This window comes from Thalassophryne amazonica, chromosome 9, assembly GCF_902500255.1.
Source record: "Thalassophryne amazonica chromosome 9, fThaAma1.1, whole genome shotgun sequence".
Classification (NCBI taxonomy): Eukaryota; Metazoa; Chordata; class Actinopteri; order Batrachoidiformes; family Batrachoididae; genus Thalassophryne; species Thalassophryne amazonica.
In genome coordinates, this window is record NC_047111.1 from 88,776,225 (window position 1) to 88,795,128 (window position 18,904).

An 18,904-nucleotide genomic window follows, 5' to 3' on the forward strand; every position below is an offset into this window, starting at 1 on the left:
AGAGTACTGATGGAAAAGTATAAAGAAGGTCAGAAGAAGTTACATGGACTATGATGTTTGTAGACAACACTGTGATCTGTTGTGAGATTAAAGAGCAAGTTGAGTCTAGCCTGGAAATGTAGAGATATACTCTGGAGAGCAGGGGAATGAAAGTGAGTAGGAGCAAGACTGAGTACATGTGTGCAAATGAGAGGGAGCACAGTGGAATAGTGTGGTTACAAGTGGTAGAAGTAGCTGATGAGTTTAAATACTTGGGGTCAACTGTCCAAAGTAATAAGTGTGGTAGAGAGGTGAAGAAGAGAGTGCAGGCAGGGTGGAGTGTGTGGAGAATGGTGGTAGGAGTGATTTATGGCTGAAGACTATCTGCAAGAGTAAAGGGGAAAGACTACAAGACAGTAGTGAGACCAGCTTTACAGTTTAAAGTAAAGTAAAGGACAGTGGCACCAACAAAAAGACAGGAGACAAGCTGGCATGAGCGCAATTTGGTGGGGGATAGGGGGACATGTCCCCCCACCTTTTCAACCAGGGGGGACAGAATATGGTATGTCCACCCCACCTTCTGACATACGAGTATATGTGTGTACTTGAAACATGCCATGTCAGTCTTATGTGCAAAACCATGTCAGAATAGTATCTTTGTTTCTGCACGTTTGTATTTTTAGCAGCATTGACTTTTTTACAACACCTGTTTCTTGTTTGTCACATTCAGAATTTTCTGGGACTGCATTTACCCAGATTTGAAACCAAAATAGTTGCCTCTAGGGACTAGTGTCTACACATAAGTATCAATGGACCATGTGCTAATTTATGAAATTCTGAAAGTTAGAAAAGGAAATCAGAAAAGCTATCTGGGACCTCAGAAAGCCCATCTGCAATTATTGCTTGATCTCCAAAATCAGTCTATGCAAGCGAAATTATGTTCAATATGAGTGTTGTCATTAGTGCCTCTTCGAAAATTAAATTCATGATAAGTAATTTATCCTAAACTTATGATCTGTTGTTTTTTCAAACTTATGCAAAAACAAATCTTGAGAAAAAAATACAGTATGCGATAGTTAATAATTACTAATAGCCTGTTCTTTCATATTTATGAATACATTTTACCTCATTGCCGTTGTTTTTTTTTTTTTTTTATAAAAACTCAACCTATCATTCTTTTTGAGTTCTACACATGTGGTGATACCTTATTTACTCCAGGATGTTAATAAAATGAATGCTGGCTATTCTCAGAATAAAGTACTTATATACACAGTTTCAAATTGCATAAGTCAAATGGTGTCCACTTTATGGTCTTCTCAAAACATTAAAATTGCTGTTCTGTATGCTCAAAATGCATCTGAGCTTATCTAGAAACCGTTGGCTTTTGGGGGCCTGCCCCCAGAAGCCAACGGTGTAGACATGCTCCGAGGCACTAGGTGGCAGTAGTGCATTAATGTTGGCTATGAAACGCTGTAAACAACAGTGGGGAGAAGGAAAAGAAAGAGAGACACTTTGCTTCGTTGGTTTTGTTTTTATTTTGTCACGGATTGAATGCCACATTTTATCCTGTTACACTGGTGCCATGAGCCGATAAGGTTTTGAATGACTTCGGTTGTTCAGTGGCTTATCAAAATGTCTACGGTGATGTTAAGGTAAAAAAATTTGCAGACCGAATTGTTGACGAAAATGCGTGTCGCTAGCTGAAGCTGTTTTAGATTAACGTACAGCTAACGGTCGTTCTTCCAGCTAACGGTTTAGTTCTAATTTGTGTCGTATTCCGTTCACGACTTTCTGAACCTTACATCAGACAATATTTTTTTAAATTATTTTTCTTGACGCTATTATATACATTTTCACACAGGTTGTTCTGTACCTCCTGTGGATTATTCGAGTACTGCAGGAAGTAAAAGGCCTTCCTTTCTAAATTCAAAATGGCTGGCACTGCTGTAAAATGCAAGTCACCAATTCTCCTCAACTTGAGGAAAGTAAGTTAATGAGTGTTACATTAATTCTGCTGCTTATACATATTTTTACGTCATAATATACTACCAAAATTTGGTGGTCCTTTATTTTTATATATATATATATATATATATACACACACACACACACACTTCCATAATTGTGCGAAGCTGTGACCCTGAAGCCGAAGTCTTGCTCAAATTGCCACATGATTTATGCATTTGAGAAAAATTTAATATTAAGCCTTTTCCTGCTCCTAGCCCTGACCACATACATTCAAGAGAAAGTAATTAGCAAAGTTGCCATGCAACAAAAAACATTGTCTTTAGAGCTTTGTTTCAAAACCACAAGTGCAGTCAATTATTCAGGTGTGAAACATTTTCAGCCTGTCCTGCCTACTGCATGGAATGTGTACAGTCATATCCATAAATATTGGACAGTGACATTATGCTATGGGTCGCAGCAACATCGCTTTCGGTTTGCTTCCATGTCAAGTGCCTCACTGACGTGAAAACACAGCTGGTGCCTTGGTATACCACAGAGATCTAGTATATATTTGCAAGTGTTATTTGCTGTTGAATTGAAACAGTGGCACAGTGTAAGAAAAAAGCTTCAAATTAAGCTGCGTTACATAAACCCCGGTCGCACAGCACTAACGAAGGACATCGAAGCCAAAACGAAACAAGAAATCTGGACTTACATTGAGTTTTGGAGACATTGTTTAACCATTGTCCAGCTTCGTTTCTGTAGCTGGCGCTTTGTCAGAATTTTCAAACTTGAAAAATGTGAATGAATCCTGATGGCAACCTCAATTCATCCGTATTCTGTTTTGCTTTCTGTCTTAACAGTTCCTTATTGTTTGCGTAGTTCCCGTACTGTCAGCGTTCCATTTGATTGTCGTCCAACTTCGTCCAACCTCCAGCCTCTCTTTCTTGCTCTCTCTCCAGCCTGTCAACGTCTCTGGCTGCGACGTGCGTGTATGCAGACATGTTGTCAAGACAACACAGCTGAAGGTGGCTGTGGATGGACACAACAGACTCACTGCAGAAATGATCATACGCTGATGCTTCGTTTTGATTTTGTTTAAAGTGCCATGGTTGCTGTTCGTTTAGTTTTTGTTTTGCTAGTTTCGGTTTCGTTTCAGTCTTTTATGCGCTCTGCACTCGCAGGCTTTTTGGTGATGGGAGAAGTCCAGGGTCATTTGTCCACTTTTTCTCGACAATTTGTGAATTTTTTTCAGCTAATGCCGTGTGACCAGGCCTTTAAACAGCCCACCTGCTGTGACTGTTTTCACGCCAGCCGGCATTGTGCCTGGATGTGTGACCGACAGAATTGGCTTGTTAGCACAATTGTTCTGAAATGGAGAGGCCTAGGCTCACCAAACTTACATGGAAGGTATACCAGGTTGAGACCTAGGTGAAGTTGCAAATTGAATGACCTTGAAATCAGGGTCACAGGCCAAATTGTAGATTTTTAAATTTCATTTTTTAAATGCCCTTGCATTATGTAAGGTCAGTGAATTAATGTTTTGATGTATAAAAGCACCTTATCCAAGGTTCTAGTCAACATATTTGCCTTGCTCAAACCACAGGAATTCTGTCACCTGTGGATTTCACTGCCGTGTATTTTTATAATATTGTCTCTGTACCCTTGATGCTATATTGAGTCTTGCTTTTAGTACACGCTTGCCTCTATGACTTAATGTATTGAAACTTGAAATAGCCTGCATCCACAGTGTGCTTAAATGGGTTTTACTGGGGCTTAAAACTAATGGCCCAGTCACACGGCACACGACGATTCCTCAACGAACAGAAAAAAGTAAAAAATCCACAATTCATTAAGAAAAGGTGGACGAAAGAGCTTTATCACCGAACAGCCTGTGAAGCAAGAGCGCAAAAGGGAAGAAAGAGGAACTAAACAAAACCGAAGCTTTAAACAAAACGCACCTGGAGCCACAGCTGGAGCAGTGTGTGTCTGCATCTCTGAGATCCAGGACTCAGCGCTGGGACAGAGCTCATAGCGCTTGAGTCCTGGAGAAACTGCAAACAGAAACTGTGGAGATCTGTGCACACGTCGGTGGACCCACCTGTTCTGATTCCTCGTCCAGAACAAAAGAGGGATCTTCTAATAATAATAATAATAATAATTTATTAATTTATATAGCGCCAAATCACGAGTAATCGCCTCAAGGTGCTTCACAAACATTTAAAAGCAGAATAAATAAGATTAAAACACAAAAAAAATTTAACCATAAAAGGTAAAAGAAGTAAAATAAATAAAACGAATAAAAAAAGGCACACAATCATATAAAATAGTAATGATAAAACAGGGAGAACAGATGTGTCTTCAACCTGGCTTTAAAAGTCTCCACAGAGTTCGACTGTCGTATTAGCGCAGGCAGATCATTCCACAGAGCTGGGGCGTGGTGATAAAAAGCTCTGTAACCCGCTGATCTTTTCTTCACCCTCGGGACACACAATAGTCCTGCACCCTGTGAACGCAGAGCCCTTGCCGGCACATAGGACTCAACCAGGCCGGCCAGATAGGGGGGCGCCAGTCCGTGAACCATTTTATAGGCCAATAGTAACACCTTAAAATCCGATCTCAAGGAGACCGGAAGCCAGTGAAGGGATTCCAGAACAGGCATAATATGATCAAACCTTCTGCTTCGTGTCAGAAGTGTGGCAGCAGCATTTTGAACCAGTTGAAGACCCCTGATGCTGGACTGTGGTAAACCAGAAAACAAAGCATTACAGCATGAATCAGAGTCTCAGCATCAGCCATAGACAGGATGGGACAAATCTTTGCTATATTTCTTAGATGAAAGAAAGCAGTCCTCGTAGTGTCCCTAATGTGGAGGTCAAAGGACAACGTAGGATCAAAAATTACCCCACGTTGTCAGTATGATGTATAACACATGAACCTAGGCTAAACGCTAGCTGATCAAATTGATGCCGATGTCTTGCTGAACCAAGAACCATAATTTCAGTCTTATCAGAGTCTTCTCCTTCATAATCAGAGCTCTCACTGTCTGACGTCACGCTGTGTGCTTCGTCTTGCTCCAATTTAAAAACAAAACAAAAACAACAAAAAAAACTCTGGTGTGCCGTGGTCACTGCTGTATCACTGTATTACGTTACTTATATATATATATATAGCTTAGTAAGTATCCCTGTAATTTCCGACGGTACATGAACGCAGCAGCTGCAGCGCTCACAAACCAGCTTCTGCACTGTGTGAAACGTCGGTCGAACGAAGTCAAACTAACGGAGCTTTCACAGTGGCGTATTCGTAGAGCTGCTCATTACAGCTTATCATCTACGCTGTAATGAGCAGCTCTTCGCCCACTTCACGAGGAGTTTTTTCTCAATACGCAGCAGTATGTTGAGGGCTACGTGCGTAGGATGGAAGAAATTAAACATGTTTAATTTTCTTCGGCGTACAGCACAGCATGGAGCCTTCACGTGAGTACACGCGCCACTTCACATCTCCCTGTTGTTCTTCTGGAGCTATAAATGCTGCAAGATCGTTGCTTCACTTTATCATACAGGACTCATTATATGAAGACTGTTTCACTGTGTCGCATCGTTTCAGAAAATCTCTCTCTCTCTCTCTCTCTCTCTCTCTCTCTCTCTCTCTCTCTCTCTCTCTCTCTCTCTCTCTCTCTCTCCTCTCTCTCTCTCTCTCTCTCTCTCTCTCTCTCTCTCTGTGTGTCTAATCAGAGCTGTGACTCTTTAAAATAAATATGCACTCGCTGCATGTCGGTGCGCTCATCAAATGCCCTGATCAATCAGTCTGATCAAAGCTGAAAAGAGCTGTGACTCTAAAATAAACTCGCACTCGCTGCATAAAAATAAATAATAATAATAACTAGGACTGCAAGCAGTCATATACGGGCCCTCGTTCCGCGCGACCGCCTACCCAGGCCAGTGGGTGCCCTTGTGACCACATGTGGGCATGTGCATACCTGGGCAGCCACTCATCACACAGTGCATGAAGGAGTTATGACATGTTGATGGTTCATCCACTAGGGGGCAGTCAGTGTACAAACAGAGGGGTCTGGTGTGTTCAGGGGCCAACCGTGATCACACGTGAAGTTTCAAGTCAATCAGGCAAAGCATGAAGGAGTTATCATGACTTGTTCCACGGCAAGGGGTCAAAATGGTGGCGCCATAGCGGCCACAACTTTCAACATAGAGACAAGCTTTCGATAACTTTTGGTCAGTATCATCTGTGGATGCTGTGAAAGAAATTTGAAGTGCATTGGACAAAATCCCTAGAAGGAGTTCGTTCAAATACAATGTGTGGAAATCATTGCAAAATGACAAGAAAATTCAAAATGGCCAACTTCTTGTTTGGAGTAGACCAATGGTGCAAGAGACTTTTTTGTACGTCTATGCAAGTCACACATGTGTACCAATTTTCATCTCCCTACTCCAAAAAACTCCTATGGGGAGGGGTTTTTGAAAGTTTCAAGGGGGCGCTATTGAGGCATTTTGCCCCACCCATGGGCTACGCCTCTATGAATTGTAAGAGGTTGTCGTGCTTGACCTGTGTATCAGTTTTTCATGATGATACAACAAAATTAAAGCCGTCAAAAGGACTCGTAACTTCACGGTGATCATTGCCTATGTTCAACAACTTGTTCTGCATGTTTTAGAAGTGGAAGGAAGTTGATGGTGTTAACTATGTGACATCAGTACCTGTTTAAGTATAATGTTCCATGGCGAAGGGTCAAAATGGCGGCACCATAGCGGCCACACCCTTTGACATAGAGAAAAGCTTTCGATAACTTTTGATCAGTATCGTCTCTGGATGATCTGGAATAAATTTGAAGTGCATTGGACAAAATCCCTAGGAGGATTTCGTTCAAATACAACATGTGGAAATCACCCCAAAATGACAAGAAAATTCAAAATGGCCAACTTCCTGTTTGGAGTAGACCCATGGTGCATGAGACTTTTTTGTACGTCTATGCAAGTCACACATGTATACCAATTTTCATCTCCCTACTCCAAAAAAACCCATATGGGGAGGGTTTTTTGAAAGTTTCAAGGGGGCGCTATTGAGGCATTTTGCCCCGCCCATTGGGAGGTTGTCGTGCTTGACCTGTGTATCAGTTTTTCATGATGATATAACAAAATTAAAGCCGTCAAAAGGACGAACGTAATTTCATGGTGAAGGGGCGATATTCGGCACGCTGCCACACAGACGTCGTTACTCGTAACTTCACGGTGATCATTGCCTATGTTCAACAACTTGTTCTGCATGTTTTAGAAGTGGAATGAAGTTGATTGGGTTAAGTATGTGACATCAGGACCTCTTAAAGTAAAAATAGGACATTTCCCGCCACCACTGGGGGGCGCTATGGCCGAGGTGGGAACTTAATATATGTAGACATTCAGGGCAGAGCCCTCATCATGTCCAGGAAGTTTGAAGGATCTACGATGAAGTATGTGGGCGTGACAGCCGTTCAAAGTGAAACAGTGTGCTCAGAAAAGCTTGCCAAAGTTTGACGACCCCTAGCAGCCACGCCTTTTGACCTAATTAGAATCGTTTGATAACTTTTGATCACCATTGTGTTATGATGATGTTGACCAAATTTGAAGACGATCGGATGAAATCCCTAGGACGAGTTTGTTCAAATGTAAGTAGTGGAAATGGCCAAAAATGGCAAAAAATTAGCTCAAAATCGAAACTTAAAATGAAAATGGCCGACTTCCTGTCGACATTTCACCATGACGGTAAGAGACTTTTTTTGTGCATCCCGGCATGGTAAATATGTGTACCGAATTTTGTGAGGCTACAACGAAAAAAACCCAATGCGGAGGGGTTTTTGATCATTTCTAGGGGGTGCTATTTTGCGATTTCGCTGCGACCTTGTGTGTGACCGCCAAAATATCGAATTTCGGATCTGGTCGGATGACTTTGGAAAGTTTGATGAGTTTTTCAGCATGTGAAAGGGCCGAATTTTCGATTTCAAAAGTGGCAAGAATAATAATAAATAACTAGGACTGCAAGCAGTCATATACGGGCCCTCGTTCCGCGCGACCGCCTACCCAGGCCAGTGGGTGCCCCTGTGACCACATGTGGGCATGTGCATACAAGGACAACCACTCATCACACAGTTAAAATTTTAAACAAATCACACAATGCATCAAGGAGTTATGACATGTTGATGGTTCATCCACTCAGGGGGTCCTCGTAGGACTTTTTCCTACTCGGGCCCTAATGATAATAATAATAATAAACAGCGCAATTACAATAGGGTCCTCGTAGGACGTTGTCTTACTCGGGCCCTAATACTAATAAACAGCACAATTAGAATAGGGTCCTCGTAGGACTTTTTTCTACTCGGGGGTCCTCGTAGGACTTTTTCCTACTCGGGCCCTAATAATAATAATAATAATAATAATAAACAGCGCAATTACAATAGGGTCCTCGTAGGATGTTGTCCTACTCGGGCCCTAATAATAATAAACAGCGCAATTACAATAGGGTCCTCATAGGACTTTTTCCTACTCGGGCCCTAATAATAATGTTAAATGACTCTGTTTTTGAGCCGCACCACACCATGCAGTAGAGAACACAGCGCACTTCCACCGAGGCAGAAAATAGCACTGAAACTGGTGTGGCATGGTACACGCGACTGTGTGTACATATTAAAACACGAACACATGCAGCTGCAAGTATGAACGAACACTGTTAAAGGCTGAGTATGCGCGGATTTCGGGCGTATTTAAATGACACACAATGCTGCAATGAGCAGCTCTACGAATACGCCACTGTGAAAGCCCCATACATGCTAATGTTACAAAAACTAAGCAAATGATTAAAAATGTCAAGAACGACAGCAAAACGAAACACAGATTGAGGTTTTCGTTGCACTTCGTTCAGATTTTTTGGCAGTTTAAAAATCCTGAAGAAGCGACCTCTGCAGGAACAAAGCTGAGCGAAGGTTAAACGATGCCAATGAAAGTCAACGAAAGTCCACATTTCAGGCTACGTGCTCGTTTGTGGTCGGAGGACACCACACACTGCGATATCGGGGCAAGACAATCCAACATGTTGAATATCCCTGATTTGTGATCGGAGTGCTCCTGACGTCCTTCTGAGCAGATCAGAGTGCTCGTAACGCACCACACATGGCAAGAATATTTGATAAGATTATCTTTAATATCATCACAGTTTTCGGGGCGTCCTTAATATTGTCCGAAGGGGAAAATCGGGTCCGATACTGGTCTAATTATCTTGCCGTGTGAACCAGGCATTGGCTGGCATCAGTTCGCTTTGGATTTTCAAATGGCCATTACCAACAGATTCAAACTAAAATCTGATGCTTGCATTTACGTGATTTTCCCATTATCCATTCCACTAGTAAGTGTATGGTGTCTTATGTCGAAGACGATGTATGAGTAACCCTGGACACATTAACAGAGAGTCCTTTCTTGAAAGTGTAAACAAATCCTGGAGTGATGAGCTTGATTGCAGGTGATGCTGCTGTATAGTTAAAATGTTATGGTGTCGCTGGCATTGGCCTTTTTGCCATTTTGTCAGTGAATTATTTTATTCTGCTCCTCTCAGAAATTTTTAAAGCCCTCTAAACAAATGGTGTACTGTTTCTTGAGCAGTTATTACCCAGGGTCAAAGTTGATACTGGATGCCTTGAGGTTTTGCTTGAGGGTTTCCTTGTACCAAGCCTTTCTCTACCTCTTGGTCGCTTGCCGTTGCTAAACTAGTTGAAGAACCAGTTTGGTTATTCTTGTGTTTTCTATTCTGGCAAGGTGTCTTCCCCAACAAAGCTGTACATTAATGATGTGGTTATCAATGCTGGGGGTACCACAGCACTTTAGAACCCCAGCATTGACAACCTTGTCCTGCCACGTGATGGTGAATCTGAAACTTTGTTGTTGAAACTACTCTAGGAGTTTTATGTGGCAATGGAAGGATGTCAAGTTTTACAGCTATACTGGAGGGAAGTAAGAACAACTGCCTTCCCACATTAACAGTTTTCACAGGCTCATGTCCTCATGCTTCAACTGCAGCCTTAGCATTCTGAAAGAGCTAGTAGCTTGGAAAATGCTTTGTTGTGTCATCATTTATGGTTGATGGTAGCACAGTAGTATCTTCTTTAGTTTGAGAAGATACGACCCAAAAAATATATATATATACGAGGTCTATTAGAAAAGTATCTGACCTTATTATTTTTTTTAAAAACCATATGGATTTGAATCGCGTGTGATTACATCAGACATGCTTGAACCCTCGTGGGCATGCAAGAGTTTTTTCACGCCTGTCGGTTACGTCATTCGCCTGTGGGCAGTCTTTGAGTGAGGAGTCGCGTGAGGAGTGAGGAGTTCATTACAAAATGTCCTTAATGTCCGCATAAACTCCTCATGCCGGCCTCTTCTGAATCTTCTCTGTTCTCTCACGACGTCCTGGGTCAACAGAGCCTTAAATTAGGATGATTTCAACTTGAAACAGGCCGACGACGGCGCCTGGAAGCGCTGCAGGACGTCCCGCTCCGTGGGAAGTCCTTACACCGACAGAAACACCCCATAATCTCTCATCAGCCGTTAAACTGAATTTCTCGAATAGTGTCCACTCGGATATTCCTCACAGGTCCAGAAAAAAGTTTGATAAAGCAATGTGCACCGTCTCGAGCAGCATGTGAAACAAAGGAATTCAGCCGAGAAGGCGGGACCACATCTCACTCAAGGCCTGCCCACAGGGAAATGACATCACCGACGCATGAAAAAACTCACGCATGTGCACGAGGGTTCAAGCATGATTGGTGTAATCGCATGTCAATCAAATCCATATAGTTTTTTTTTTTTTATAAAACTGCTGGTTAGTTTTATAAGCTACCTCGTATATGTATGTGTGTATATGTATGTGTGTGTGTGTGTGTATATATATATATATATATATATATATATATATATATATATATATATATATATATATATATATATATATATATATATATATATATATATAAATAAAAATTTGGCCACAAATTTAATAGGTGATTTGTTGACGGTAGCAGCTGAGGCTGTGATTACTTAAAGTGCATCCGGAAAGTATTCATGGCACTTCACTTTTTCCACATTTTATTATGTTACAGCCTTATTCCAAAATGGGTGAAATTCATTTTTTTCCTCAAAATTCTGCACACAATACCCCATAATGACAATGTTAAGGTGTTTTTTTTTTTTTTTTTTTTTTTGCAAATTTATTAAAAATACAAAACTGAGAAATCACTTGCATACAAGTATTCACACCCTTTTCCAGATACTTTCTCAGACGCTTCCGGTTATCCTTGAGATGTTTCTACATGTTAATTGGAGTTCACCTGGTATAAATTCAGTTGACTGGACGTGATTTTGAAAGGCACACACCTGTCTACATATAAGGTCCCACAGTTGACAGTGCATGTGTGGTAAAGCGGACGAGTTAAGTTCATCAATAGGACAACTAGAAATCATGAATAAACATGATTGGTCAGACTTCTGACATCACTCTGGTAATTTCACCCAGTTAATTCTCCAATTAGAATAACTCCAACTCACGACACACAGGTTTGTTGCAAATGAGACAGCGCAGTGTTTCCAAAATACAAAATAATTTATTAACAATAAACCTACTTAAAATGACAATTTGTTGATCCTTATTAAAAAAGAAAGAAATAATTCCGCAGAGGACAGCAGAAGCGTCAGTTCCATCAAAGGACCAGTGGATGGTGTCAAAGTGCTGCGCAGTCTGTCTACTGGCAAAACCTCCCAGCTGAACATCAGGTCAAAGCAGCAGGGATTCCTTTGGCGGCTCAATCCACAATCCTGCGTTTTAAATAAACAAGCATAAATAAGGAATAGCCCAAGGAAGAAGAGCCCCACGCCCCGCACCACATACCAGACCACCCGTTCAAGCGACGCAGCAATCAGCCAACAGATCACCACTGCAACAGAGTGTCACACACTCTGTGACCACATGGCACCAAACACACAGCAGCGCGCCACCAGCGACGACTCTTGCAAAGATATCTGTGCAACAAAACCATTCACATAAGCAGTCAGCAACACACACACACACATCAACGAGCCCGCAGCTGTGGCCGACACCTACCTGTCCTCCAGGAACGTGGAAGTGAACACGCCCAACAAGCACCTGCAGCAGATCTCCAGCGAGAGAGAGAAGAGCGCACTCTACCTTCTTTTATATGAGCACTCTCCTGCACCAATTGGCTGAACTCAAAACTGCAAACTGAAAATCATTAACTTATTCATCCTGCTACACATGTCAGAGCACAAACCAAGCATGAAGTCATAGGAATTGCCTATTGACCTTGGAGACAGGATTGTCTTTTGGCACAAATGTGGGGAAGGGTACAGAAGCAATTTTGCTGCTTTGAAGGTCCCAATGAGCACAATGGCCTCCATCATCCCTAAATGGAAGACGTTTGGAACCACCAGGACTTTTTCTAAATGTGGCAGCCTGTCTAAACTGAGTGATCGGGGTAGAAGGGCCTCAGTCATGGAGGTGAACAAGGACCGGATGGCCACTCTGTCAGAGGTCCAGCATTGGTCCGTGGAGAGAGGAAAACCTTCAGGAAGGACAACCATCTCTGCAGCAATCCACGAATCAGGCCTGTATGGTAGCGTGGCCAGACAGCAGCCACTCTCCTTAGTAAAAGGCACATGGCAGCCCAACTGGAGTTGCCAAAAGGCATCTGAAGGACCCTCACACTTAACCTGTCGTACATACAAAAACAGATGTTTTTACCCGAGGCCAAAATGTGGCCATCAGGTATTGCATAAGCCTTGCATCTGTCCATCTGTCTGTGCTCGTCATAAATCCAGTCTATTACTGCCAGGGTCTTAAATTTCAGACATACTTGGGACACAGATCTTTGACAAGTTCAAAGATGGCTAACCTTGACCTATTTTAAGAAGTCAAAAGGTCACATTCTGTTTCCGATGTTTATGCTCATAGGGCCGAGGGTATTATAGCATTATATTTATCTGCATGCCGAGCTGTGAACTATGTTGCACGTACAAAGTAGGTGAGTCAAAGCAGGCATTGACATTAAGCTTTTTAGTGTACTTGTACATAGGACAAGTAACCCTGGCAGTTTACTTGTCCTGTAGGAAAAGCTGGTTGTCCAGACAACCCGTGAGTGAGATTCAAATTAAGTATCACATATACTTTGCTTTGACTTGTCACTTAATAAAAACCTGTCATACTTCTTTTGTTTGTAAGTACTTTAACTTTAATAGTCCAACATAAGAATTGCAGCTGAAATAGAAAAAATCATTACATTTCAACATTTTCTGGGACTGAGATTCAGATTAAATATTTATCCCATCTACAAGGTCTGTTAGAAAAGTATCGGACCTTTTTATTTTTTGCAAAAACCATATGGATTTGAATCTCGTGTGATTACATCAGCCAAGCTTGAACCTTCGTGCGCATGCGTGAGTTTTTTCACGCCTGTCGGTTGCGTCATTCGCCTGTGAGCAGGCTTTGTGTGAGCAGTAGTCCACCCCTTTCGTTGGATTTTTATTGCGAATAAATGTCTGAACGATTTGGAGCTTTGCTGCATCAATTTTTTCCAGAAACTGTGAGAGATCTCCAGGTGGACACCATTCAGAAAATTCAGATGGCTTTCAGGGACCATTTTATGGGGATTACACAGATTAAGGAGTGCTCCAGCCGGTTTAAAGACCGCCCACAGCGTCTGAGAGCACGGCGCACTCCGAGCGCCGATCGACAGGCTGACACCCTGCTGAAACAACCAGGTCATTTCCAACGTGAAGGCTTTGTTGATCCGGGACGTCGTCTGACTTCCACAAAAAAGGCATAAGGCGTGGACATCAGCGCTTTATCGGCACATTCCACTGTAACAGGAGTTTGTTTTCATGGAAAAAGAAGCGGACGGATGCGCCACCGTGCCGCTCATGGTGCGGGACAAAACCACCTCCGTGTTGGTCTCACAGGACGACTTTGAGATGGATTTCAGATGGCTGTCGGTGGCTTTTTAGTCATTGTGCATGAGCTGGACATGCCCCAACATGTCCTGTGAGGCTTCATCACGGCGTTGCTTTGCACCATGCACTCCGCCGCGACGCGCGGAATTCCTCCGCATGTCTGTCTCAATGTGCCAAAAAAGTGCTGATGTCCACGTCTTCCGCAGTTTCTGTGCTAGTCAGAGGACGTCCAGTTTAGAAATGAACGGCACATTCCACTGTTACTGGAGTTTTTGTCATGGAAAGAGGAGCGGAGGAATTCCGCTCATCGCGGCGGAGCCGCATGGTGCAAAGCAACGCCGTGATGAAGCCTCACAGGACATGTTGGGGCATGTCCAGCTCATGCACAATTTCTCGGATAGTCACACGACTAAAAAGCCACCGACAGCCGTCTGAAATCCATCTCAAAGCCGTCCTGTGAGACCAACACGGAGGTGGTTTTGTCCCGCGCCATGAGCGGCACGGTGGCGCATCCGTCCGCTTCTTTTTCCATGAAAAAACTCCTGTAACAGTGGAATGTGCCGAAAAAGTGCTGATGTCCACTCCTTATGCCTTTTTTTGGAAGTCAGACAACGTCCCGGATCAACAAAGCCTTCATGTTGGAAATGATCTGGTTGTTTCAGCGGGGTGTCAGCCTGTCGATCGGTGCTCGGAGTGCGCCGCGCTCTCAGACGCTGTGGGCGGTCTTTACACCGGCTGGAGCACTCCTTAATCTGTGTAATCCCTATAAAATGGTCCCTGAAAACCATCTGAATTTTTCGAATAGTGTCCACCTGGAGGTCTCTCACAGTTTCTGGAAAAAATTGATGCAGCAAAGCGCCAAATCGTTCAGACATTTATTCGCAATAAACATCCGACAAGAGGGGTGGACCACTGCTCACACAAAGCCTGCTCACAGGCGAATGACGCAACCGACAGGCGTGAAAAAACTCACGCATGCGCACGAACGTTCAAGCTTGGCTGATGCAATCACGTGATTCAAATCCATATGGTTTTTGCAAAAAATAAAAAGGTCCGATACTTTTCTAACAGACCTCGTACTTTCCTTCTTTTAGTTTTTAGGCTTTAGTGTTCTGTAGTTTTATTTCAGAAGATGTGGCAACAGAAACAGTTCATCTGTGATAATATAGGGAGACACTTTATGCCTTAATCCCCCCCAAAAAAACTTAATTAAAAGACACAAAACATAAATAATGCATGTACTGTGGTCTTATAGTTTTTAAAATGTGATGGACACATAATGATCCTGACATTTACTGTGTCTTCTATTTCTGTAACTGCAGACTGTATGAAATCAACACATTTCTTGTTTTGTGAGATCAGCTTTATTTTTACTTATTTTTTTGATAATGTATATCCATTCCTACATTTGAGGCCTGCAGCATTTTCCAAGAAAAAAAGGTTGGGACAGGGCAGTTTATTGTTAATGGAAGAATTGGTTAATAATATTTACCGCCAGTTTTCTTGGGAAATGTCAGAGGATGAATATATGAACTTTTCCAACTCACTGAATATTTCTTAGACTTCATTTATATCAATCATTCAGAAATATGAACAGTGTGGTACTTTATGGTAAATCTGTGACAGGTAGGCAGTTGTCAAAAAGTAAATGTCCATGCTGGAAGAAGACAAGTGAGGGAGCTACCAAGACACAACTCTGGAATAATGTTTAACTTCTGTGGGTGTGAGTGGAGAAACTGGAAACTGGGAATATAACAACATTTTTATTTTATCTTCATTTTACATACAGTCCCTACGTTTTTATTTGTGGTTGTTTCTGTTCCATTTCTGAAATTAAAGGTGTGTTTACACATAAGCACTCCACTCCATGGCACAGAGCCCAACTACGCATGCAGTCACAAAGTTCTTCTGAAAAACTGGAGCGATCTGAATTTGGTTGGATGAATAAGTGTGTGTGTGTGTGGAGACAATTCACCTCGTTAACAACGTGAGAGAACTTAACGATGCGCTGTTACGCACAATAGTGCGCAACAACGCGGAACATTATTCTTGACCGTGCGTAATGGTTCCTGATAATTCTCCAGCAATACGTGCCATTTATCGTAACGTGTGGTAACGGGTTGCAACAGTTCCTGAGGACACCTGACGCCTCTGCCCCGAATCATCACATTCGTGATCAGCGGCCAAGAATGTGCACTTCGTGGCATTCGTGACTTGTCGTCATTATGTGTAAACACAGCATAAAGAACTGCTATAAGGAAAAATGTTAACATTTTGTTTTTTCAAACTCTGTAGTAGAACAAACACAAAAACCAAACTCCTATAGAGAAGGAAAAAAATGTGCAGGAAAAAACTAAACAATGCAGACTGATTTGACTCGTGATTTTTGAAAATAATAAGCGGTAACTTACTCTTTTTTTTTTTCCCTCCATCACGTTTTGAGCTTGAACATAAAACAACTACATTAAGCCATCTAAAATATCTGTGGAAAATAACAGTCTGTTAAAGTTCAGAGTTCTCAGCTACTTTATGTGATTTCTGCTTCTGTGAAATCACAAAGTGTGTGTGTGTGTGTGTGTGTGTGTGTGTGACGGCTGCAGTGATCAGACCCAGTCTTAATTTTAGACGGCTTTAAGCAAAGTCGCCCTCTATTTTTTCGGCGACTTTTTTCAAAATTGACTGCTCAAATGACAGCAGGACGGCTCGCTGCCTAAAACCTTGGTTCCTGCTCTCGTCTGCTCCCTTGAATTTTTAATCCCGTACCTTCCCAATCACGTGATAAATAGCAAAGTTGACTCCCATCCCAGGGGAATCCCGTGATCTGTGGGATTCACGAAAAAATGTCAGCCTCTGTTACAAACACACACTCCATACACTAGTCTCGTGCACACATTATCATGTTTCCCGATTGTCCGCTGCGTGGAGAGTGGCGGGAAAAACCGAAGACACTCTCTTGCGAGGTGCGACACAAGACGTGATGTAAATAAGAAAATAAAAAGGCGGTGGTCAGGTATTTTGGTGCCGAGCGATGAAAATAAAGAATTTGAGCGGTTTAAACCAAAAAAACGCCACTTGTCCGGTCGAACAACGAATTAGAGCATATTGCTTCTCTGATCACATTTTACACTTGTCCCGGACAATCGGACAAGGGTTAATGTCGATGACTGCAAAGAGGCACTGTGTTTTTTAAATTCATAACACTTCTCTATGCTTGATAAATAGCGAAAATTTCTTCACAAATTTGTTTAATATAATCTCTGGTAATTTCTATGGATCATTTTACAGAGGGTAAATGGTTCTAACCACATGGATGCATGCAGCCAAAATGGCACATTACACTGTGGCAAACTACTGAGGATTTCTCATAATAATTACACCCTTCCCTCCACCACCTCTCTTTGTAAAGTTATTTTAAGCCTGTCCTGCCCAAATAAATTATGGGTCTTATCAGTCAATCAAATCAAGGGAGTTATCAATCAATTTTACTCTGCATATGACACGGCCACCTGTCATACACACAAAAACAAATGCATTTGGATGTTTTTATCTGCATGCGGAACCCTGGACCATTTTGCAAGTAGGTGAGCCAGAGATGCACAGTGTGTTTTTCAAATGTCATATGGCTTCATTCTTGATAAAGGGCAAAATCCCCTCCTTTTTCACAGATGCTTGTTTTCACAAATTAACCCTAGATAAATAGCTGAATATAATACTCAATCTAAAAAAACAAAAAAACAAAAAACTTTTTCACATTGTTATTATGGGGTATTGTGTGTAGAATTTTGAGGGGAAAAGGTAATCCATTTTGGAATAAGCTTGTGACCTAACAAAATGTGGGAAAAGTGCAGCTCTGTGAATACTTTCTGGGAGCTTTGTTTGTAAAACACCCTGATATTGTACATCTATTGTTGTTTTAATAATGTTCTTTTTTCCTCACTGTAGCGCCACGAACAGCAAGCTAAATATCTTGGTCAATAAACTACACGAGTACTTGTCTCATTCCTCTGTTGAGGAAACCAATGGTACAGCAGAGCTAGAGGAACCAGATGGTATGGTCACCGATGCAACTATGAAGCTCATCTTGGATGGCTTGTTTTATAAGACCTGCTAATGATCTTAATGTTTTGTTCAATTCATGTTCTGTTCACAGCTCTCAAGAACAATAGGAATACAATGACAAGTTCAACAGGTCACACTACAAGTGAGGTAAATGAGTATTCTTGTTCTGTGATTGCGAGTGCAGCACAAATGTCAATGTGTGGATGTGCGTGATGCAATAGACAAAAATTGTTCAATACACAATTGCACAGTTTGTATCATGTACAGATTTTGTTTTGGTGTGAGTTTAAAGTATCATTTTTTGAAATTTTAATATAGAGAAGCCTGAAATACCATTGAAATGTGTAAAAGCCAAAGGATACAGGGCTCTCACTAAGCAATGGAAATGTCACAGTGGCAGGTTATTACATTCTCAGTGCCATCGTGCCGATTTTCAAGTTTAGGGTGTTCACTTGCTGGTTTCTCTGATACTTTTACTTAAATTTATTGAACTTGGCCAGTTTGCGGCCATGCTGAGTGATTTCTCGTCTCTATTGATTTTCCCGTGTAAGCTCATAAAGCAGGCATCTCCCGATGATTCAGCATACCAGACTCGTATGTCATTGGTCTGGTTAACCATCAAACACAAGATAAAGCGCTGATATTGGTGGAATATCCAACATCACGCAAAGGTTTAAAAAGTTTACAAACATCTTCAGTTGACTCTCTGTGTGAATCATGGGGAAGCGGAAGAGAGAAACAATGCTTGTGGATCAGAAGGTTATTTTGTTGTTTTTGTGCCATTCCTGGTGGTACCCACTAGGGATGAGCGAGTACACCACTATCTGTATCTCTATCTGTCCAACCATCTAAATGATCTGTATCCGTGTCTGTACTCGTAGTGGGCGGGGCCTAAAGCACAAGTGGGTGTGGTTTAA

The 18,904-nt window shown here is 41.9% G+C and overlaps 1 protein-coding gene across 1 annotated transcript in view; it reads left to right on the forward strand.

Annotated features, from left to right (window-relative positions):
- Nucleotides 1-1,450: 1,450 nt before the first annotated feature.
- The window catches only part of LOC117517621 (transcriptional regulator ATRX-like), a 99,449-nt gene continuing 81,995 nt past the window's right edge, over nucleotides 1,451-18,904 (forward strand). The window contains exons 1-3 of the mRNA XM_034178716.1: nucleotides 1,451-1,631; nucleotides 17,871-17,977; nucleotides 18,079-18,134. Coding sequence (XP_034034607.1) covers nucleotides 1,582-1,631; nucleotides 17,871-17,977; nucleotides 18,079-18,134 — 213 coding nt within the window. The 5' untranslated portion in view covers nucleotides 1,451-1,581. The remainder of the gene's footprint in view (nucleotides 1,632-17,870; nucleotides 17,978-18,078; nucleotides 18,135-18,904) is intronic.